We start from the raw sequence: 25593 nt of genomic DNA on the forward strand, positions 1-25593 counted from the left end.
TTTATCATAGATGAATCTCCTTTAGTCAAAAGAATTTTGAAAATATTTTAATATAAGTAACACGTTTCTCATTTTGTAAACATAGTAACTTTAATAAAAGTAACTTTGTCATAGCAATAAATAGTAAGAAATGACCAAAAGTTTATTTTTTAGCTGAATACCACCTAGACAAAACTGGCCCCCAAAAAAGAAGTGTTAGAAATACTACCTGTCCAAGGAATTTAGATAAAATTTACATATCATCATGATGCAATTAGAAAACAAGACATTAATACATGGTTTATTTATTAGAACTGGAAAATCTTTCATAGATTATCCTCATCTTTCATTTTAGAAAGGAAGCCACTGAGATACAGAGATGAGAGATGATTTGTTAAACACCACAGAGATCACCAAAATCCAGTTTAGTGGGTAAAGGAATTCTAAGTCAGTGGCATTTAAACATGTCTCTCTGTAATTTGGAGCAAACAACTGACTTTACATGTAAATAAGACATCCAATATCAGGTGTACCACTAACACAGAAATAGTACTATCTCAAATGTAATAACACAGTGCTAAGACACCCTAAACTCTAAGATACATCCCAGGTTCCAAGATACTAAATGGTACAGGAAAAAAATTTAAAATAATTTTTATGCATATGTACTATATAATGAAAATCAGAAATTTTACATGGGATAGTCTCTATTCTATTTTTTAATGGTGTTCTGAGTCCACTAAATTGATTTTACCACCCACTAATGAGCTAACCTGATCTAAACACTAATCTAAATCATGTGTCACAGATAATTAGAAACCTTGTTAACATATACAACCAAGGTGCTAATTGTTCAATTTGATAGTAGGTGGTGAAGAAGAAAAGAAACCATTTAATGTGGACAGAAACCACCTGGAAAGTTCTCAAATTAGAAAGAGTTTACCCTTGAATGGATTGATAATATATAGCATAATAAAGGAGAAGTGAATTGAGAAACTTTTTGGGAAAATAAACATCTCAAATGTAGATGTAAAAACAAAACAACTTTCTTTAAAGAGAAAAATCTAACCATTTAGCTTTATAAAAATATTTAAGGACACCATTTTTTAAAAAAGTTTTTTTTAGTTAGAGATGGACGCAATATCTTTGTTTTATTTCTTTTTCTTTCTTTTTTTTTTTTTTTTTTTTTTTACGTGGTGCTGAGGCTTGAACTCATGGCCTCACACATTCAAAGGAAGTGCTCAACCACTGAACTACAACCCCAGCCCCAAGGACACCATTTTAAAAAATAATTTTTATCACACTTTCTTTATTGGTATGTCATAGTTGTACATAATGGTGGAATTTGTTGTTACATATTCGTACATGCACACGCTATAACAATACAATTTGGCCAAAGTCCCTTCCCAGCACTCCCCCTTTTCTCCCCTTCTCCCACTCCCTTGTCCCTTTCCTCTATTCTACTGATCTCTCTTTGATTTTGAAGCCATCACCCCCTACCTTCCTTTTCCTTTTTCCATGTATAAGGGAAAAAATACGACCCTTGACCTTCCGAGTTTGGCTTATTTCTCTTAACATAATAGGCTCAAGTTCCATCCATTTATGATGAAGATGAATTTTAATGCCTTGTCTGCAGAAAACATAGCAACCTGAAAAAACTTAAATGAGGTTTCCAAATAATGAAAATATATAAATGAACATCTTAGACAAAACTTCATGCAATATTTTTTTATTTTTCTATCCCTCTCTATATAAATTCAAAAGGGATTAAGTAGTCTGGTAGCAAAGTGGCCTGAAAACAGAAGAGTGGGCATTCCCCTTTCCCAGTTTTTCTGTGTTTATTTTAGATTCAGGGATGGATTGCATAAATAAAATATTAAAATCACCTTCTTGCCAGTCTCTGCATTGAAAAAAAAAATCAAGGTATAATGAGGTATCTAGTATAAAGCTAGCTAACTGAAATCCTGGATGACTTGGTCTACATTCATCCTCAGAATTTTATCTCAACTCTGGGCAAAAAGCAGGCAAACAAAAACAAACCCAGAAGCCCATTTTGTATGTGTATGTAAAATGTGCACACCACTGTGCAAATATGTGCTCATATTCCAAAAATGTGCAAACTTGGCAGTTAGGAAATGTCAGTGCAATCGTTAGCAAGTGAAATTTCAATCCTTTTGATGAAGATACCATCTTTCAGCCAACTCCTGACAGAAAACCTTGGGTTCCTGTTAGACCCCTCCCTCCCCAGTCAACTGCTGGACTCCATCTGGAGGGATGGGGGCTTTCCCTCTCCATCATAGCTAAGCGTTCCCAGACCCAGAAGCAACCCTGGGTTCCTGCAGAGCACTCAACGTGCAGCGTAGTGTCTCAACTCTGCAAAGGACAGCTGGAAATGGATTTAAAATGGCAACGCGGACCAATCAGCGCCGTCGCGCGGAAGCAGACATTTACACGCGCCTCCTCCACATTCACAGCGGAACCTGGCGGTGCCTAACTGCCTGCCTAGGGCTGCAGAGCAGGCGTTTTTATTACACGGTGGTCTGTATCTTTGAAAGAAAAATTCTTCCCCGGGTGAAAGTTTTTATTTTGGAATTAGTCCAAAATAATTTTGGGTGTGATGTGTGAAAACCCGAAACTAATTTTTTTTTTTCGGTTTTGTGTTATTCAAGGATGAAAAAGAGGTGTATTTAAAAAAAAAAAAAAAAGAGTACTCCACCTTTTTAAAAAGGACCGTGGCCAGTATGGTGTTCACATAGCTCAGAAACAGCCCAGGTTATAAAATTAGGACAGAAAAGGAGAAGGTTAAATAAAGGTAAACTGAAGACGGTTCAACTGTGCTGTTGGCAATCTGTGAGGTCCCCTTTACGGTGACTGAGCGTCCCGGTGCGTAGCACCAGTCGCAGGGGGACTTTGTGTTGCCCCTAGTCTTTCTTGGAGAAAAAAGCTCAGTGAAGAAACTGGCGCGTTCCGCGTGCTCGTGTCTACAAAGGTGCCATGTCTGTATGCCTGTTATGTATGTGTGTTTAAGTTCGCCTGTGCATATTGAGTGAGCGTGTGCACGTGTGTCTGCGTGCAAGTGCGCATGTGATTATGCGTGTGTATCATCGTGAATGCTGTATGTGTGCGTGTTCGCCGCGCGCCCAGGGGTGAGGAAATCCCTAGGTGGAGTAGGGCTGTCAGGGGCCAGCTCCTACTTCTCAGCAGTGCCTTCCCACTCAGTGAACTAGGACGCTGCAGCCCGTGCTTCCGGCAAAGTTTTAGCTCCGCGCGGTGGAGGCGCAGGTAAAGGCCGAGCCTTAAAAATGAGTCTTTGAGGCAGTCAAGTTCCCGCGCCTTCCCAGGACGGCCGCCCGGGAGTGCCCTCCCGGCCAAAGGGGCGAGGCCCGCAGCTGGTCGACTGGGGATCCCCGGTCTGTCCCTTTAACCCCGCCGCCCGGCGGGAGCACGTGAGCCGGGCTCCGGGTGGCACCCGGGCGCCGCCGCCGCCGCCAAGGCAGTTGTATTTCGAACTCTGTCTCTGGCCCGCGGCCAGGCGCCTTGGCTCGGCGGTCTGCCTGGCCTCCCTCCTCCTCATACTTTTCCTCCTGCGCAGCCCCCTCCCCTTTATCCGCCCACGATTAGAGGTGGGCACTCCCCCCGGTCCCGCCACCCCCGCCGCAAGCACACACACACTCATCCCCCTTGAATCCTGGGGCAGGAACTCAGAAAACTTCCAGCCCGGGCGGCGCGCGCTTGGTGCAGGACGCAGAAGCTAGCGGCCAGTCTCTCCGACTCTTCGGTGCCGCCGCTGCCTGCTCCCGCCACCCGAGGAGGCGCGGTGCCACCCACTCCTCTGTCCCTTGCTTGCGCTGAGTGTCCGACTGGAGCTCGACCGCATCTTCCCTTTCCCTCCCGACTGCCCAAGACACTGTTTCTCTCTCTCTCTCTCTCTCTCTCTCTCTCTCTCTCTCTCCGGAGCGGGGGGAAAAGAGGAGGAGGAATTCTTTCCCCGCCTAACATTTCAAGGGACACAATTCACTCCAAGTCTCTTCCCTTTCCAAGCCTCTGCCGAAGTGCTCCCAGTGCCCGCAACTCCTGATCCCAAACCGAGAAAAGAGTCTCTCCAACTTCAAACCCTCTTTTCTTTTCCTCGGCTTCCCTCCTCCGCTCGCAACCTCCACCGCCCAAACCACCTCCACCTTCGGCACTCACCCACCACTGTCGCCGCCACCGGCAGCGCCTCCTTCTCTCCTCCTCCTCCCCTCTTCTCTCTTTGGCAGCCGCTGGACGTCCGGTGTTGATGGTGGCAGCGGCGGCAGCCTAAGCAACAGCAGTCCTCGCAGCACTCCAGCTCTCGCTCTCCCTGCCTGCTTTTCCAGCCCTCTCACCCAGTCTCCCGAAAGGTGCTGGGCAGATTCCGGGTGGCTGAGGCTAAGCGGCTGCAGCGGCTGCAGCGGCGGCGGTAGCGGCGAAGGCAGCGCTTGCGGCGGCGGCGGCGGCGGCTGCAGGAGGCAGGATGAGCGCACGCGGTGAAGGCGCCGGGCAGCCGTCCACTTCAGCCCAGGGACAACCTGCCGTCCCGGCGCCTCAGAAGAGAGGACGCGGCCGACCCAGGAAGCAACAGCAAGTCAGTACGCGGGCGCGGCGGGGGCACTAGTCCACCTCCGTGTCCTCTGCGAGGGCCCCCGACGCGTCGGGCGACCAGAGCGCGGGAGCCTAGTGTCCGCGGCGGCTTCACACAGCCGGCTGATCAGGGGGGCGGGCGGCGGAATCCCCTTAGAGTTCACCGCGGAGCTCCAGCTCCCCTTGGGGATGGGAGGTGGGGAGTCGCTGCGGACTGCCCTGGGAAGGCGGGAGGTGGGGTCGTGCGAAGCATGTCCTCGGACTTTCGCTATTGTGCACGGCCCTGAGTGGCGCGGGGTCTCCTGGTGACTGGAAGCGGCCGGGGTCCCACAAATCAGGGCTTGCCAACTCTCTCTAAGCTGCCTTTGCAATTACCCGGGGAAGCGAGTCGCTGGGGACTAGGGCACTTTAGCCGGTTGGGGTTGAAGGGGCTGGAGTTCTGGGGCCCAGAGGCTCTTTCTCCCGCCTCTTGGGGCTGCTAACCGGCAGTTTGGCGCGCCGCAGTCGCCCCCCTTGGCGCCCTCCCCAAGCTCTCGGTGGCCCAAGGCTAGCGCCCTCCCGACAAAGAACGCGTGGGGACCGGGCTGCCGGGTGCTCTTAAGGGATCTTTAAATTCCCTGCGACAGCCGCCAAAGGTGGTTCGGGGAAGGGGCTGTAGGGGATCCTAGGCGTCCAGCCGGACGGGTTAACTCGCTTCGCCCAGGGCGCGTTGGAAGGAGTGTCCGAGAAAGTGCACAGTAGCTAGGGTCACTTCCTCGCCAAGCGCCCCGTCTCCCTTTTGCTCCTGGATCCCACGTTAATGTTCTTTCGCATTAAATGCTCTTCCCTGGGACGAGCGGCTGGGGGCTGGGAGGGTACAATCGAGGGGCGCCGGGGACCCCGCGGAGCAGAGGGTTTTGTCTGCGGATGCAACCAATTAAGCGTGCAGCAGGCTCTTGCAGAGCTGTGCGCAGCGCCCAGGGCGGGGGGGTTTTGTTCGCTGCAATTTCCAAGGCTCAGCCAGCGGGGTTGGAGCAGGACGTGACCACAAGAACATTTAAACTCCGCTTCTTCGGACTTTTAAAACTTCTTCTTTCCTTATTCTTAACTCACTTTCCTCATGGCAAATAGACTGATGAGAAAATAATCCTAGAGTCCAAAACCTACCCGAGAGCAAGTTGAGGGAAATTGAACAACGTTTGCTTACCAATGCATTTTAGAAAAACTGAGAGGGTTGTACCTATTTGAAATCATCAAAGGAAACAAGCCAATCTAGAGGCCCCTGAGTTTTCCCGCTCTGCGCAAGCTACACTTTATTTCGCGTTTGGATCCTGTTTTACACCTCCCAGGAAGTCTCTGCCCTACACCCCCCCCTTTTCCCACCAGCCACCCAGCTCTGCTACTTTGCACCCACAGACACGCAAAAAAAAAAAAAAAAAAAAAAAAAAAAAAACCTAAAAGAAAATGTTAGGGAATCTGGAGGTGATTGGAAGTTTTACCTTGGAGTTAAGGCAGAGTTCACAAAAGAAAGAAAAATGTGTCTAGGGATGTGTGTGTTCAGGATGTGCGCCACTGGAACTAGTATCCCTCAGAAGCCTGTAAGGAACTGTTCCCAGATTATCTAAGTAGGATGTGAATTTTCATTGAGAACTTTCATACATTTTAATTAGTCTGATTTAATCACCGAATCTGAATGAAATGTGAATGATTCACGGAATAAATATTTAAGAATTGAAATAGTAATCATCACATTTTCTTAATCACTTAGTATTTACTACTTGGCATAGGAGCCATTTAAAGTTTTGCTTATAGAAATGATTGTTTCAATTTCTCCTTCCCAGATATTTCCTCTTATCTTCCCTTTCCTCCTTTTGGTTTCCTCCAATCCTTCACCATAAAAGTATCCTGAATAAAACATGCTTATTCTTATAAAAAGGAACTTAAATTTCTACTGGAGACCATGCCCGTCTCATGGAAAGGAAGTGGAGAATTGAAGCAATTATCTAGATAATTCAAGCAAAACCTCCCCCCTCAGGTTTACCATAATTATTTGGAACTTTTAGGGGGAATAGAATTGTTTTGAGCTGAAGAAGTTGGGTAATTGCTCCAATATTTCACTCAGAATGTGTCCACTGACTCCTAATCAATTTAGAATGCACATATACAGAGATGATTAAAAGATACCTTTTCAATATGAAGGTTATTGAGAATGCTAGCTTCATATTTCTGTTGTTTGAAATAATGGATAGTGGTATTCATGTAAAATGATCATTATTTCCATGTATTGCCAAATGCATAACCATGTAAACTTTATCTTAAAAATATATGATTTTCTTTCTAGAACATGCAGCCTTTTCAGATTTTGCTACCATTTTGGGTTTGAAATAAAATCTAGTTTTCTAATGCAAAATAGTTTCCTCTTTGAATTCTTGAATTAAAAGTATAGTCATTTTCCCTTTCTGTAAACTCTGTACTATTTTCATCCATTTATATTTGAACTGAATGTATTCCAGCAGCTCTGTTGAGCAGCACATGCAGAAAACTTAGCTAAAGAGTCTGGGTCAATTTCTTTCAGACCGTCTTTGCCACAACAGCATTTTTTTCCTCCCACAATTAGGAGCCAACCTGTGAGCCCTCACCTAAGAGACCCAGGGGAAGACCTAAAGGCAGCAAAAACAAGAGTCCCTCTAAAGCAGCTCAAAAGGTGAGAATTCTCAAGTCAAGCTCTCCTAATTTCATTAATGACTGCAGGAACCTCCTTTTAATTTTCCCATTTTAAATCCACACCTAAAGATTTGTCCCAGATGGGTAACCCTGCATTTAACATTAGTTGGATGGGAGTTAATCATTTTTTTTTTTTTCCTGAGTGATGCTTAGCAAAAAAGTTTCCTGCAGTTAGTTACAGTGTTGTTTTTAAACAAACACTACCAAATAATATGAACCCTAAAATGCTGGTGGAGGAGTGAAGGGGTTGGGGTGGATGGTTGGGGTGGTGAATGATAAATTGAATCAATGGTTAAAGAGTTAAAAATATTAAAACTATAAATTTTGTCTGGTAGTGAAATTTTTGCAGTTTCCTCTGAAAAATAATAGAGATTAATTTACTTGGTGCTTATTTAAATGACTACTGTAAACCAAGTCCCCCTTTTAAGGTTATGTGTTTTGCCAAATAGATAATAATTAGAAGTAAATCCATTTATGGAATGCTGGAAAAAATTTCATGAATTTTACAACTTTAAATGTGATGACAATGTATTACTGTTTGTTTTATAATGAACCTGCAATATAGTATATCATAATCCCTAAAACCTTTTCATAAAGTGCTATTCTCTGAATTGAACAATGAGATTTTAAAACAAATATTTTACTCATATATATATGTGTGTGTGTGTGTGTGTGTGTGTGTGTGTATTATATATACATACACACACACACACACACACATATATATATATGTGTGTGTGTGTGTGTGTGTGTGTGTATTTGGATAGGATAGAACCCAGTCAAGTTTAACAGTCAATGTTTTGGAAAAATTTCAATTGCAGCTTAAAATAACTTCACGTTGGTTGTATTTGAGTTAGCAAAGAGGAAATATCTCAAGATAAATTGTTGTATAGAGAGGTGAAGGTGAATTTAAAAGTCAGTTTTGACTTTATAAATCATAAAAGTTTGCATTTTATTTGAAAATTTGTATAACAGTTGAAAACAAAGGTTCAAAAATTACAAGTAAATTTTATCTTCTTAAGATCTGAATACGTCATGTATAGTATTTGTTTAAAGGACCATGTATTCATCCTTTAGAGATCAATGTTTTGTTTTTTCTGTGACTGGGTACCAAGCACATTATATGTGATAGTTTTCAGTGATGTAAACTGCCATAGTTCTAGTGATACATATTGTTATTTATAAGTAACTAAGATTTGTCTGTTTTATTTTAATAGTTTTGAACAGAGTTGAAGGGCAAATTTCTCATATATTTAACTGTTTCTTAAAGTTAACATTTAATTATAACTCATATTTATCAGTAAATTTCAAAGGAGCTCTAAAAAACTTTTAAAAGCTCTAAGAACCTTTAAAAGTGACAGAACATAATTTGGTGTTCTTAATATGAATACTTTCTATGTGTTCTGTTTTACCTGGTGTATAAATTAACTAAAAAGAACTAATTTTAGTAGTTATTCTAATAGGAGTTATTTCAGGTTATATAAGCATGAAATTTACCTTACTTATTTTTTCTCTCAGAGATAGCAAACCTGTGTGTAGCTAAAAAACATTTGAGCTACCATGTAATTGTTCTAAAAAAATGCAGTTACATCTTTATAGCTCACCATAAATAAATTTTAAAAAATTCGATGCAAAAAAGGAAAATGAATTATCTCCCAAATTTTATTATATTTCTTTATTTATTTAGTTTTTTTTTTTTTTTTGAGGAAGTAGGTAGAAATGGTCCCATCCCCTTCTCTGCTCTTTAAAGATTACCACTGACCAATAGCATCTTTATTGACAAAAGGAAATCTGAGACCATTACTATTACCATTCAAAGCAAAATAACAAAATTTGATCTATTCCCAAGTAACATTTGTTTTATTTTTAGTGACTTCAGTGATAGGCATTTACAAAGACCCTTCTAGGCCACTCATCTCCTTTATAATTCTTCCTGTGTATGCAAATATTTGTGTAGTTTCCAAAACAGAGGTTTTCTTTCTCCCAAAGAAGTCCTTTTTTGAAATATTTTATTCTTCCAGACATAATCATTTCATATAATTCATTTACAAAATTCCTTCTTCTAATAAAAGTGAATAAATACATTTGCCCATAACAGGACTGTTATTTTCTTCAGTTTTATTAATTAAGCTTCATTTGGAGAAGATAATACTTTGCAAAATAATGATGACATTGATGAATTGTTCATGGCATGTATAAACTTAAGGTATTTCACTTTGAAATCAGTATTGATTGAATGTGCTTCTATCCCATATAGACATGATTATCAAACATATCCTTGTTTATCAAATATATATTGTATTCTAACAAAGCATATGCTGGTTAGGATTTCCAACTACAAATATTTTTAGAAAAATATTGTTGATAACATGTAAGATTAAAAACAAAAAACAAACAAACAACAACAACAACAAAAAACCTCCTGCTAAAATGACTAGAGTAGATACGAGAAGTCTTCTATGGATAATAAATTGGGAGTTTTCTTACATACTGGATTCATCACAATGAAAAATGTATCATAAAAATTGGTAAGTATATGAGAGAAAAGAACTCTAATGTTAAAGGAGAATCCTGATATTGTGTGTTTAACATATCTTGCTGCTTGGTGTTTGTATTTTACTTACAAAGTTTGTGTTTGGACTCAGCAACTGGCCTTGAGGTATCTGAAAACCAAACTGCTTGTTAGAAAATTAACAGTGTGAAACTTGACAACGCATGCAGAATGTGTCAAGACCAAGTGGAGACTGGCTACCAAATTAGTCATCACTTGAATTTTAGGCTGCATTTAATAGAAAATTGATTTATGTAATATGTCAAACAAATTTATAAAAAAACACAATTTATGTCTGGAACTTATGGAAGAATAAAATTATTCTTCAGTCTATTTATATTCCATTAACACCAATTCCCATGGATGACCATTCTGTGACAATTCCAGTCATTCCTAAGAACTCCAATCTGAGTATGCCTGAACGGGTTTCATATTGTTACCCTTAATAAAAGAAATCCGAAGTTAATGTTTTTCTGAATAAATACTTTATCCAAAAGAAAGAGAAAGGGAGAGTGTATATATGAGTTTGTTTTTTATTTATTTTTTAGATTGAGATACACTTTTGACCAGTTGTCTCTTGCTCCACCCCTCAAGTCCCTACCTCCACCATTATCTAACCCCCCTCACTTTTTTTTTTTTGCAATGCTGGGACTCCAACCCAGGACCTTTCACATGCTAGGTAAGCACTCTATCACTGAGCTACAACCTGGGCCTCACAGTTGTCTCTTAATTTCCTCTTTGTTTTGTTTTGCTTTTCTCTCTTGATTGTGCTGTGTAGAAATACTTTGAATTTTCCCAATTCCCGTGTCTGAAAAGAATGAAGGTATAATACCATTTGTTTCATTTGGGATTCTATTGTTCCTTTTTAATCATGAAAGAATATTGGAGGGACTGACACTGCTTCTGTATGTAAAGTCACAAGTTAAATTTATCTTTAAATTTCAAGCCAGTTCTCACACAAGTGCTCCTAAGAAAAATGTATTTTTCTGAGATTGAATTATATTTTCATAAAAGGGAAATGAATTTTTAAAAATGTCAGGTGTAAGATAATCCTACTTCATAAGTCAGATTTGCTTGACCTTCCTTTTGACTTCAGGTTAAAAGGCCGGAGGAAGACAGAAAAGTGCAGAATGAAAGTGTCATTTGGTAAAGTATGCATGCTTCAAAGAAAGTCTTCAGAAAAATATTTAATTTCCATCTTCAATTTGCTATGAAAAGATAGCCTGAAATTAATTGGGTACTAAAAAGACTCATTCATACTCCTAATCATTTGCATTCCTAGAAATGGGATTGATTTTTTTTTTAAATAAATTAATTACTAACACCAATCACAGAAATTTTAGGAGGAGAGAATTTGGGTTTTACTTATCAATTCAGAAAAATCTTACAGCATAGGTGCTGCATGAGGATAGGATTTTCTTTACAGAACATAGTAGGCCCAAAAGCATCATTGTTACATAAGTCAGAGAAAGGTTACATTGGGAGCTGACATACAATTCCAACCTGTGGTTCCTACAGCACTGGCATAATTTAGTTTGATTCCTCTGTTTTAATGGGCAGGTGAGTTCCATTGTGAGAATCACAGTCCTATCTGAGTTTACAAACAAATTCAAGTAGGAGGAATTAAGTAAAGCCCAACTATTATGTCTATTCTTGACAGTTGGCTCTTTTTTTTTTTAACTTCACTTTGCCAAAGCCTTACTTAATGCATCAATAAATTATGTCTGGCAATGCCTTTGAATCATCATAGATTATGATCCAAATATGGGAGATTGGAATTCATTTGAATTCTTTTATGTAGTCACTTTATGTCAGAGGACCCTTAGTTGTAATTCTCTGGAAACTCTCATCCCTTGGAAGTCTTTTATCAAAACTCCTTTTATTTTTTTTTTTTGGCTGACTTCATCCCTGGCTAATTTTTATCTTGAGGTCTCAACAGATCATTTTGCTAAGGAGACCGAATATACCAGATTGGCATTCCCCTGCATTTCAGTTCTTTCTTGAGAACAGTTGGATGCTGAAGAGCATTTTATGCCCGTTGAATCTTTCCCAGCCTGTCTTGTCTTGTTAGTTGACTTTCTGCAGTTTCCAGAGCTCATCTTAGAACCACATAGCTTGGCACAAGGGTAGAAACTGAATTTCCTTGTCCTAGATGCTTGAGTTTTTCATTAATGAATCTTGGTTCTGCCAACCAAGAGAAAAAGATGAGTGGGGAACTGACTCTATTTTATGCTGTTGCTTGACTTTATATTTATTTAATACACTAAACAATTTTGAATGGTATATACTATTTGAATTTAGTGAGTCATAGTGCAGTCATTCTCTTTTTTTTAGGAGAAAGGAGAAAATGGTTTGCTCAGAAGGTAACCGCTGTGAACTCTTGTATCAGTTCTCATTACAGAAGAGGTAGAGGGAAAATTTGGAGAAGAAGAGTCTCAGACTTTGAAAATAATAACTTTTCCTGCCATTTTTGGCCTTGATTTTAAGTTAGTGTTTGTAAATATGTGTGAAATAATGCTAGTTGACAATGAGGGCTTTCTTGAGTGAAATAAGCATGAAGAACAATGAATGATGGAATTCATTTTTACTTCCTACTGCAAAATATATTATGAGAGCAAATTGTAACATCTTTTCAAGATTTAAACGAGTGATCTTTTAAAATGGGGAAACCCATGGAGCTAGACTATCAAAATGGCAAAATGAGAATTTACTCAATGCTTTTTCTGATTGATTAGTCCAGTTGATTTTGATGTCAGTGCACATTGATTTATACTGTTTCTGTTTTTTAAATGAGCAATTGATTTTCTAGACTTTGATTAGTCAACTTTGTGTACTCTTAGGTCTATGCAGGTCTTGGTCTTAAAAAAGTCAGAATACATGAAAACAAAATAAGGAACCCCTCCACCCACATATTTTATAGTTTTTTTTTTTTCCTGTGCAGATGTACTGATGTATTTGGAGTAGGAAATTCTGACTTCCATGTGTCATTCATCACAGTGTAGATAAAACATGATGGGAGCATTTACAATTGCAAAAAAATTGATATTTGTCTAAATTAGTCCCTGAAGTTAGAAATGAGTTATTTTCTTGCTTCCTGATCACTGTGCTTGTCCATATCTTTATAGGAATATTGAAAATATGTTACTTTTGGCTACTCATTTGATTTTCACCCTAGAAGGTTTCCTTTTGTTTTTAAAATTTGCCCATGGCAATTTAGTTTCATACAGGAATATCTTCAGGAAGAATAGACCGTTACTGCCTTGACATCCAACTGGGTCTCGGTTCCACTACTTTACAAATGTGGGCAGGTTGCTTCATCTTGTATGAGGTGGCCTACTAAAGTGAAATTATCCCCAGAAAAACACTGTAGAGACTTACAGAATTGCTAGGTATTCTTTTAAAGGGCAACATTCTAAAACAAGAGGAGAGCACAGGAAGATATTACATTTGAGTACCCACCAAATGCCATAACTTTTTCAGGTACTTTACATATTGTTTATCTTAGCTCTTTTAATCTCTTTATTAGTTGTTGTGGTCTCCATTCGACCAATGACAGACTGTGGTTCGTGGTTGTAAACTGTGACATCTCTAATGAAAAAAACTGGGTTTGAATGCAACTAATTCCAAAACTTACATCCTTTCCACTACTGTGAACTGTCAAATATTTTATAAACTGACTGCTACAAGGTAGATTTCTGTTATCTCCGGTGAGCTAAGATGCAGTTTGAAAGTTAAGTTGTGAGAAGCTTTTGGATAGCCACTCTACAAGCTTATAAAGGGATTGGAAATGTGTGCCTTCTACCACTGATACCCACAGACTTCTAGCCCACAGGGAATTTGGAGATTAGTGCATCCAGAAGTTTTCTTATTTATTAAATGAGAGTACTTTAAGAAATGATATCTGCAATCTTGCCAAGCTCCAGAATTTTTGATGGTAAGAAGAAAATAAAACATATATAAACACAGTGCCTCTTCCTTCCCCTCCCCTCATTCATTTCCCCTCCCTTCCTTCCTCAAACACATAGTGAGCATTTCTTCTAAGCTAGGCTCTAACACCAAGTACTGTACTGTTTTCAAATTCAAGAGCATTATTTGCTTTTCTTTTATTTTTCTTTATTTTTTTATTTTTTATTTTTATTTTTATTTTTTTTGCAGTACTGGGGATTGAACCCAGGGGTACTTTACCACTGATCTATATTTCCTGACCTTTTGATTTTTCATTTTGAGATGGGATTTTGCTAAGTTGCTCAGGATGGCCTGAAATTTCTGATCCTCCTACCTCAGCTTTCTGAGTCACTGGAATTACAGGTGTGCACTAGTGTGCATGGCTTGAATTTCCTTTTTTAATGACCTATTTTTTAAAATTTGTCATTTTTTAAATCTTTATTTTTTATGTGGTACTGAGGATCGAACCTAGTGTCTCACACATGCAAGGCAAGCACTCTACCACCGAGCTACAGCCCCAGTCCTTAATTACCATTTTTTGAAAATGTAAGAGCCTAGAGCATCAGAACTTCTTAGAGAAAGAAATACATTTCCCATTGTAAAAATTTCTATTCAACATTAAATATAAAATGAAGTGTATATTTCTATGTATAAACTTTAACAAAGAAATAAAAATATAAATAAAGAAAATCAAGGAGGAAGAAGCAATTTTAATGATAGATAGTTGTGAATACTGGCATAATAGTGCTGATAAAAACAATTTTTCTTTTTTCCAAGTGGAGAATCCCTACTGTCGCTCCCCTTGTCTATAGAAGCAGGAAGTACTTGGAACTAGTTGTGACTCATTTATACAAGCTTTTGGAGTAAAGAACCAAACTATTCCAGCAAGGAAAACCAAATAGCTACTTCTACAGTATTTTGTATGTTGACATATTAAAACAAGTCCCCTGAACGTTTTGTTTGTCTTGTTTGAAAAGCAATATCCTGGAGAGCATTAAACACAGGAAAACAATGTTAAAGCCAGTACTTTCCAACATGCAAAACTCCTGAATCTGTGCAGGTTTACAACCTAAAGTCCTAACTCATTTTGCAGCCTTTGTGGAGTTTGATTAGAATCATTAAATAATGTGGGTTTTAAAGAACAATGAGAACCTCCCAGATTGAGGGCACACAGCACAGCTAATGTGTTTCTTCTAGATGTAGTCTCAGAAGAGGGTTTCAGTTTACATATGACACTGGCCTGTGTGGCCAAGGAGCAAGTTTGCTTTTAACAAGTCCAAGTGATAATCATGACATTTTGCCTTTTAGTTAATGTATGAATTTTATTTCTCAATAGGCTTTTTGTAAATGAGATGCTCAATTAAAAGTCATCTTATTTGCAAGGACATTCTCTCTCTTTGAGAGATTTGTTTTCTCTGACTTGGCAATGCAGTGAAACCCTTTTAGGAGAAAAACTCTTCAGGAGATTTCAGATATACCCGGATCACATCATGGCCCCTGAAACATAAAAACTACACAGAAAGGCCTAGTAGAGCACCGTTAACTTTAAGGTCAATAGCCATCCCTCCCTACCCCAACCCCACTCACTACCCATTTCCATTAAATAGGATTTCTATCTTCTATGCTTGTGTAATTTACTACTGGGTAAATTGCAATCTTATAGTTGCTTCCAAAGATTAAATCAAATGCTGCTTCTGTACCAGGGAATTTGGCACTCCTATGACTCTATGTACTAAAGGGTTTCTTAAAAGCTTTCTGCTAAAGGGGACAGGTGGGTGGATGTAATGGAATATTTGTATTGACTTAATCTTCTGTATACCAGATAAACTTGAAAGAAAAAGTCTTCCCTTTAAGGGTTCCATCTTGTTAGGAATGAAAGCACATTTATGAGTACCTTGTTTACGGTGGGCACTTCCAGGTTCCTCCATGTCTCCTCATGGGAGACAACATCACCATTTTACAGGTGAATTCAAATGAAGGTTTTCAGGGACCTGCCCAAAGTCGTAAAGGGAATGTGGCAGAGAAGGGATTTAAATCTAAGCTTACCAAAGTATGGTCTGTGTCTCAGGACATCTTCCTTCTCCATAAGACAACACCCTGAAAGGCAGTGTGATTCACTGGGTACTCCTGGCCTGCACTGAATTCAATCCATGTAATGCCGGGGTCCCCAACAATAATGATTCCTTTTTGGAGCCATTCAGAAGTAATAAACAATTCAGAGCCCAAATTAGACAGATAGAGCTCCTAAAAGTCACCAGATTTCCTTTTGTTCTGAAAAATGAGCTGAGTCAATGACAATTTTAGTTTCCAAAATATTTTCTCTAATAGCAGATCCTGTGTACTAAGGGGAGGTGGCATTGTTAAGAGGGTAGGAGTACCATCTTTGGGGACCTATTCAAGTAGAATAGGTATGCCACTTAACAACTTCCTATATGACCTTGAGCAAGTTACTAAGACTTAATTTCTTGCCTTCATAGAAGGCTGCTGTGAGGGTTAAAGTAACTATGTGACTGATTTAGTCAATGCCTGGAGTAACTTAAATACTCCAAAAATGTGAGGTAACATTACAGTCACATGGAGTTTGGGTCAGTCAATGGACCTGCTGAATAGTAATGCCAGCTATCTATCTATCTATCTATCTATCTATCTATCATCTATCTATCTATCTATCAATGTATCAACTATTAACCATCTGTTTTTATTAGGCAAATTGAAGAGAGAAAGAGGTAAGTTTGATTTGGCAGTAGACAGTCAGAATATCTCATTTTAGTATAACAGTTCCAAGTATCCACTGGCTGCTCAGCTAGATAGAACAAGTAAAATGGAAAACAAGTTATCCTGGTGCAGATTGTCTGTATTTTTATGTGGAGTTAGTCTTAGGATGATTCTTATACAGAGAGCAACATGTACTAAATTTTCTTTATTCTGAAAAGTATAAACACATGTTTTTGTAGATGTGACGTGCTGTGTATGTGTGTATTATCTTAGTGTGCTTGGGAATTAGAGTAGAGGATGACAAAAACGAAAAGGCTAATTACCTTTTAAATAATGTTAAAATTTGCATCAAAACAAAAAGAGAAAAAAGAAAACCAACAAGCAATACTAGAAAAAATCTGTGAAGAAAGACAATGAAACAAACTCTGAAGATACTTGGAAATAATATTCATGTCAGCTTTGAGTGTGGAATTATTAATAATGTATATTTTAAGTTATTTTGGAATGTATATGTTTAATTGTTATTTTTAGTCATTCATCCTAAGTTTCCATCTTAGGGGCAAACATGGATGATCTCTACCAGCTTCTAACCTCCCCCCCTCTGCTTTAGGTGAACTGATTGACAGGTGATTATTTTGGGCCAGAAACAGGAAATCAACCCCATAGAAGTGGGCAGATGTTTATTATTTTGAACTAGAATGCTTATGTATTCTTTTTTGCATTTAGACTTGCTTTGCACTAGCAGCATAGATACAAGTGCTTTGTAAATTTAAATCAATGTGTCCGTAGAAATTTTCATAACTTTAGTTGTTACGTGGAAAGCAAATCTTGACCATTTAAGGAACGTTCATTTCTAAAATACTATTTCATGTAATTATGGAATGTGGGAATATTTCACTTTTTTTGAACAGAAATAAAAGCAATATAGATTTCACAAAAGGGTTTTTATGCATTTCAGAAGAGATCACTCCAGGGAAGTTTTTAATGGTAAGGATTTGCATAGATACCTTTTTGCATCATGCAGGGAAGGAGAATGTACTGAAAAATATAAAAGATGAACCTTAAAGGAAAAAGGTTGTTAAAACACTCTCAATACCTCATCTGCAATCCAGAACATTTTTCTTTGAAATGTGTCTGTTCATGGAGTACTTACAAATAATGTCAGGTAGGAAACTACATAACTTCCTTTTTCATTTTGCAGAAAGCAGAAGCCACTGGAGAAAAACGGCCAAGAGGCAGACCCAGGAAATGGGTGAGTGATAAGATATATTTTCTGTTTGTTTATTGTAAAGAAAAAAATAAAAAATGAATATATTAGTTGTATTTCAAGGATTACATGTATTTTTAATTCCTGGTGTGTTACATCTATGAAAGGGTTAAGGCAAGGACAGATTATCACTGTTTACGATTAGGCTCCAGGGTTTTACTCCAAACACTTTCCTTTCCTGAAGGGGACTCCTTTTTCTATGTCTTATCAACATCAAAGGAATTTCCATTCTTCCTTCACATAGAGTAACAATGGGAAGACTTGTTCAGTGGGTTGAGTAACTAGGGTTGAAGGTATTACGAAACCTTAGGAGTTGATTACAAATGGTGATAAAATTCAGATGAAATGTGTATGAGATAATTTTAATATTTTATTTTCTTGATTTTATGTTTTGTTTTGGACATATATCATTTTCTAGGTGGTCTGTGTTTTATTTTTCATAATGTCTCTGTTAAAAAACAAGGGCTGAATTTCCGTTTTTTTGTTTGTTTGTTTTATGTTTTTGTTTATTTGTTTGTTTTTTACTTCCCTTAGTGGACATTGTCTACATACTGACCTTAAAGACAGTCGCATCCATACAAGCTTGCTGGACTCCACAGGCACATGCAAGCTGTGTATTTTGAGGCCAGAAAATTAGTGGTTGCTCATTTTACCATTTGAAACTTGTTCTCATGTTACCCAGGGACTTCTGGTCTGTCTTGCCCACTGATAGAAGGAACGAGTCCTAACATTAACCCAAGCCATTTCTCAAGAGGCAGCCTGTGTACCCAGTATTTTCTGTAATGGGATCCTTGGCTTTCCTCTTCCCTGTCCCTAGTTTATTCTCCATGTTCTACCTTTTTTAAAGTTTCCTACTATCCTAGATTATGTTTTCCTGTTATTTTGCCATTCCCTTCTACTCTTGAGTTCTGCATCACTTTCTATTTACACTTTGGTATTGCCTTTCATTTAATTGATTCATCTTGGGTTTTTTTTTTTTTTTTTTTTTCCTATTCCACATGTGTTGGGATTAGATTTCTTAGCACAAGGAAAGGGGGATGATCTTTAGATTAAAAACATCTCAGTGTTACAGTGTAACCTTAATGTAAGTGCTTTTCATTCAGCCTGCTGTTCATACATGAATTTTCTCCAAAACTAACTACCATGTGGTGATCCTCCAGTTCATGCCCTATCACCTCTGATGTCAGAGAACTCACTGTCTCTCAAGGCTGGCCCTTCCTTCCCAGAAAGTCTTATTAGAGTCTAAATTAGAGTCTTCCATTTGACTTCCTGTGACTTCTGCCCACTGTCTCCAGGTCTCCTCAATGAAAATATACAGAGCAATTGTTTTCATTTTCCCTGATGCTAGCTCTTCAAAAACTTGTTCTCTTTTTTTGATTTAAGTATCTCCAATTCTTTCATTATTTTTCTCCATAAAGGAACATTCTTGTTATTCTTTTTTCAAGTGCTTTGTTTTTTAATCTTTTGAAATATATCACCAGAACTAAGTATCACATTGCAAGTGTGGATTCTGTAACCAGTGGGTTGGTTTATCATCTCTCTTGCTGTACATGTGGTTCCAGTTACCTGTTACTGCTTAATAAACTGCTCCAAAACAATAGTGTAAAGAAGCAACTATTTTCTTATGTTTCTGGATTCTTTTGGTTAAGAATATGGACAGGGAACAGCAGAAAGTCTTGTCCCTGCTCCAGAATGTCTGGAGCCTCAGCTGGGAGGACTTAAGCATCAGGAGACGACTCCAATACTTTTGGATCTGGAATTTGGAGACTTCTTCATTTATAGGGGTGGTGCTTTTGATTGACCAGAAGTCTGGGCATGTCGAGGAGTAAAACATGCATACATGGACTCTCCAGCTAGGCAGTCTCAGGGAAGTCAGTCTTCTTATCTGTATGCAGAGTTCCTAGAAAAAGTGTTCTGGTAACCAAGAAGAAATTACAAGGCCTTTTTGACATCATCTCAGAAGTCAAAAAGTACTATTTCTATTATACTCTAGTGAGTGTACTGTTCATTGAGTTGTCAGTGGAAAACATAAATCATAGGTCTGCTCTTTTCTAAGTATCAGAACTCTGAAAAGATATCCTATGCTATTGAACTGATGACTATGAAAGACTTGTGCCAAGAGGCAACACAATAGACAATAGATGAGCTCTTTGAAGTCCCAGGATTAACGTGTCTAAACTAAAATAAAATAAAAGTTAACATGGAGCTGGGAATGTGTGTGGCTCAGTGGTTTGCCTAGCATGTGAGAGGTTCAATCCCCAACCACACACACACACACACACACACACACACACACACACAAATGCCCATGCACAAACACATACACAAAAGTAAGTTGACCAGGCAAATACCTCACAATCGAGTGAGGCCTCTTAACTCTGCATTTCATTTCTTTTGCCTTTGGGCTGTTCCATAATATTCTCCAATTAACCTGCAAAGGTTGAAATCACAAAAACTGCTCTTCTCTGCAGTCTTCCATGGCTCCACAACTGGCGAGTGAATGAATTACAACCTGCCCTAGAACCTCACAGTCCTCTAGCTTACACCTAACTAGCTTTATGCCTTTGTTTCCCATCACTCATCCTCACCCAGCTAATGTTTCTGCCAAACCAGAGTGAAGCATACAGCAAGATTAAAGGGTCTCTATATTTTTTTCTTAGTGGGGTTCTTGCTTATCTGGGAGGAACCTGGATTTCAGGCATCTGATCTTCAAGCTGGAAGAAGACCAGAGGAGATGTCCACCATAGACACCCTTGTCTTTCTGGGAAGAGCCGGGCATCCTCATTGATGGTCCTGGTTTCCAATATTTGCTGGCTGTGAGAATGGAAAATTTTGTGTGGTGAATTGTTACAAGTCCCTGATTTGGTCCCCCCAAGAAGAGCTGTTCTACTTAGAAGGGGAAATAAAAGGAAATTGTGTATTTTTTCTAGACAACGTGTTTCCTCTTTGCTTGTATATCTTCTGTTGGTGACTGGGGAACCAGTCACAGCCAGGCATGCCGTTCAGTGGCATTCTTTGCTGGAAAGCTTGCACTGAAGAAATAAATCATTGCAATTTCCATAGGAAACAGGCTTGTACTTTATAGTAAGTTCAATTCTTTCCAACAGTGTCATTCACTGATTTCCTTGAGTTGGAGATATATTTTTGAACTGACTGGATTTACTAGATATATGGTTTAGAAGCCAGATGGTTCCCCTTTTATTCTCGTGGATTGTTTTGTTTTAAAGTACTTTTGCTTTTAAAACCACATCCTATAACTCTCAGAGATTCATGTAACAGGTCTGGAAAAAAGTATCTGCACTGTTACCCTCATCTGATATAATTAGGATTGGTAGTTGGGAGTTTAATCAAAAGCTGAGTAACTAGAAATATGTAGGTATAGGAGAGAAACTGACATCAGTCTTGCTTCTGGAGGGGCTGGAGCATTGGCTAATCCAGTGATCCAGGAAGCAGGTTAACTAGATGTGGTTAAGCACACTTCTTCTGTTTACTTCCTTATGTCTCCTTAACCCCAGCAGAATTTGACTTCAGACCTTGATATCAGATATAGACTAATTTTTTTAAAAAAATATATAGTTAGGAGCTCAGGATCTGACTTCAGATGGCTTGGGTTTAAATTCTGACTTATCAGTTGGCTAACTGTGTTATCTTGAGCAAATTACATGAACTTTTAAAAGGTCCAGTTTCCTCATCTACAAAAGGTACATGTCTCATAAAATTCTTGTAAGGATTAAATTCTTGTAAAAGGGTGCAGGCAAAAGTCTTAATCAAGGGTGTAGCATATAGTGCTCAATAAATGATAGAAATTATGATTAATTCCCCTGTACACTTTCATGTTGATATTAGTTGTTGCCTAAGCTCTCCTTACTTACAGCCATCAGTAGTTCCACATACAGTGAAATGACATGTCAAACTAACCAAGTTTCCTTTATGGTATTATTATGCCTTCCGTGTACTTATGCTGAATATTATCAAGTTTCAGATTGCATACAAACGATATTAAAGCACATTTTTAAGTCTGTTTGCATAGGGGAAATTTGTGTTACAGTTTATATGGTTTTCTTCTAATAGTGAAGAATTTGGGGCATATCTTGTTTAATTTGAAAAGTAGTATTTCTACTGTTTGCCTCATTATGTACAAATAGAGATGTGTTGGTTCTCTGTAGAACCTCTGTGGGATTCCATTAGCCAGTCTTGCTGCCAACTGCATTTATGTAATATTTGCATTTCTCCATTTTTGCCTGGAAAAGGAAGCTCATCACATGGCTAATTTAGTGATGGAAAATATTTGGAGAAAGTTTTAGAGTGGAACTAAGACCCAAGTATACAATGAGATAATAAAGATGTTAACTTCATCCATGCAATGCTCTATCTAGATGTCAGTGAAGCAACTAAAGCTGGAAAAAAAAAAAAAAAAAAAAAAAAACAAGAACCAGATAATGAAGAATACATCAGTGAGAACAGTCAGCACTTTAGGTGTTGTTTTGTTTTCAGAATATTTTCATAAGAAAGGAAATTAACAACAGAATGAGAATAGTCTCAAGTATGAATTAATATATTTTAAAAGAAAAGGAAAAGTTATTCTGGAAATTCTGAGATTGTCCTACAAATTGACCCAAGGACCAATTAACTTCAATTGATCACTAGGAAGTTAGTAAGAATTCCAGCTGTTTTCTTGTGCTGCTGCTTATCTTTATTTGGTAATGGGGTATGTGCAGTACATTTAGTTTAAAATATGCCTTTCCATCCCACCTCTTTTTTGTGGGGATTGGAGCACAGTGGTCTTTCTTTTATTAAAAAATACTTGTGGATACAGAGGCAAGGGATGTAATTTCATTTGCTAGTTAAACATCTAAGGTCTCTAGATAGGTAACGAGGGCTTTTGTGTTTCTAACTTTGTGAGAATCTAGAAGTCTCTATGATGAATTGAGTATCAAGAAGGAGGAGCTAAATTAGAATAAAATCTGCTATAACCAGAATGATTAAAACTGTGATTTTCTTCCACGAATCCCAAGCATTCATATATTAAAGAACCTGGAATCTAATGTTAAAGCTAAAGCATTAGGTTTTCATTTCCATTGCTTTTCCTCTTTCAGATGTTTGTTGCTTTAAAAAAAAAAAAAAAAACTTTTAGCCATTTGTAATTTAACACTTCTCTTGTTTAAACTGAAATTTAATATCAGTGTTTAGAAAGAGATACCCCGTAATGCAGATTGCAGATGATTCTAACTTTGTAATGGAGTCAGAGGGGAAAAAATGACTTTAATATAACATCAAAAACTGTCTGCTAATTCAATGTGTGAAGGAGAAACCCATGCCCCTCAGAAATTTGTAAATTAGCATGCTTTATAAAATAGTAGATGCTCTCTTTAAAGTGCACAGATTTTGTATATATGTTCAGTAATTAAAATATAAATTTTCTGATGCGTATAATGCATTCAGAATTGGAGAGTAATATTTTCTGAAGCTATTCCTTTCTTTACAATATTTTATGATAAAAATGAGTGCTTTCCAAACCCTAAAAGACCATGGTGGGGAAAAGTGTCTTACTTGTTTTATTTTAGTAACTTACTGCAAAATTTACTAAAATACTTATTTAAAATTACAAGATTAAATATGAAAACACTAATAAGTCACATCCAAGAAAGCAAGAATTGGATTTGGTCATTAAAATGTTGATTCAAGATTAATCTTTTTGCTGCTTTTAATATTGGAAGGCTATTTTTAATTATTCTGTTAAAAAAGATTTTCAGAAAAGAGATTGATAATCTGCCCCACTCGGTAATCCAATTCAGTGTGGTGTGACCAATCTTTGTTAGACCCAGACCATTTGGAATAATAAAAACATTGACCACAGGGTCAGCCTTTCCAAGGGGTGGCTACAGTACCATTGTAGACTGGTGATCTTATTAAACTTTAATCAGGGAAGGACGGCCTTTCCTCAACCACTCCCACTCGTGGTAGAATGTTGAATTCTAGATAAGAGGTAGCTCAGATCAATGTCCTGTCTCTAAATACGATATTAGATCTATAGAATCTCTACCAAGTAGGTCATCTCAGCTTCATTTTAATAAAATGGACAGATATTATGGAATTCAGTGATCATTTCATGCAAAAATAAATGGTCTTATATATGAATGATCATATAAAATAAAAAGTTTGTATATGAATATAAGACTTTATACAGTGTACTGTCCATACTCACATTCCATATTTACCTGCATTCACCCAAATTCAAGTATTTATGGATGGAAGTAAATATGTCTAAAAGATTATAATCCCCATATAAGTTAATATGCCACTTTTTTTTTTGTTTTGTTTTGTTTAGGCAAAACTATTATTACTTCATATTCCAAGAGAACATTTTTGTTCTATTTTTAAGAATGGGGTTGTTTTTAATCAAGAAATCCTTAATTCTAAATTCTTCAAGATCTGACATATATATCTCAACATTTTTGAAAAAATTTTAATCTGATTGGGTTAAATCAAACCTACTGCCTCTTCTTCAGATTGAAATGAGGACCTCTGTGTTGTATAAGCTAAATACTCTTGGGCAAGGTGTTTAATTTACCCATGCCTTTTCTTTTAGGTAACTGACAGAACATTCTGTCTATAACTAAAGGCTGCCAGCATTTACGGCTGTAAAACATAAAATCCTTTATTGCTACAACCAGCTCTATCATCCAGGGACTGGCGGAGTTTGTAGATGATGGAGCCTCTTGGCTCCTCCTTTGCTGTTTCCCCTGCTGCCTGCCCTTTGGCCATTTGGCTGCTCATTAGAGCCTCCACCAGATGGGGAGCAGGGCAGGAACAGGGGGTCAGCTCTGGTAAAAGGCTTGGTGGGAAGGAGACCAACATCAGGTTTTCAAATTGTTGATGTGCTGCACACAAACCCTGTCCTCAGGAATAATTGAACACAGCCCATACATTGAAGTTTGTTTTTCACACCTTATTTATTCATTCTCATAGTAAATTTGATTATATAAGTTAGGTAAGAAGAATTTTTTTTCCAGGATGCTATAGTAAACAAAAGTCTCTCTTTTATGTTTCTTTAATATTGACGAATGGCTGCAAATTACACTTGACCCAGAGAATTTTTTTACCCACATTAAAATTTAGAAGAACTGCACTAAGTCTGTTACTAAGTCTGTTGTGCTAGTTCCTGGGGATGTCAAAGCCAACACAATAGGTGGGGACTTCCTTTGGGGAGATCAGGGTCTGGGAACCCTGAAAGAATACCCTGAAGCCTGGCAGGTAGGTTACTATTTCATGCTTCAGATATTCTGAGGCTAAATTTAACTACAGTGTTCAAGTATTCTGAGCTCTTAAGAATTTCACAGTCCAACCATAGGATTGTTTTACAAATCCTATAATACTTTGTATCTACACCCTTATTTGAATTTGCCTATATACAGGTGATGTGTGAATTGGTGATGTGATGTGGGCCTGGGTTGCATTCTGTCCTTGCCATCACAGCAAATATTCAAGCTAATATCAAATGTACACAGTCTTATAAAAATAATTGGTCAAATTTTATCTTATAAAGACAGACTTAAAAAGCCAAGTATCAAATTTTCAGAGCCTCAAAGAAGAAAGGGGAAAGGGGCATCAGAAGGACAAGGGTAATTCTATTGAGCTGTGATTTGACATATGTTGGTGTTATAATTTATGTTTGTTCAATCATTTTAAAATCACTAGGTCTTAAAACAACTTAATTGTATACTTAATATTTCTGAACAGTGGCATATTTATCTTCTTGCCTTCAGCTGTGAGGGTGTAGAAGGGAATTCAGTAAAGTAACTAAGAGCTTAGACTACCTGGGTTCAGGTAT

General features: G+C 38.1%; 1 protein-coding gene across 1 annotated transcript in view; it reads left to right on the forward strand.

The window, feature by feature from the left end:
• The first annotated feature begins 4474 nt into the window (after positions 1–4474).
• The window catches only part of Hmga2 (high mobility group AT-hook 2), a 187238-nt gene continuing 166119 nt past the window's right edge, over positions 4475–25593 (forward strand). Inside the window, exons 1-3 of the mRNA XM_076855404.1 lie at positions 4475–4585; positions 7178–7264; positions 17697–17747. Coding sequence (XP_076711519.1) covers positions 4475–4585; positions 7178–7264; positions 17697–17747 — 249 coding nt within the window. The remainder of the gene's footprint in view (positions 4586–7177; positions 7265–17696; positions 17748–25593) is intronic.

The sequence above is a fragment of the Callospermophilus lateralis genome, chromosome 4 (assembly GCF_048772815.1).
Source record: "Callospermophilus lateralis isolate mCalLat2 chromosome 4, mCalLat2.hap1, whole genome shotgun sequence".
Classification (NCBI taxonomy): Eukaryota; Metazoa; Chordata; class Mammalia; order Rodentia; family Sciuridae; genus Callospermophilus; species Callospermophilus lateralis.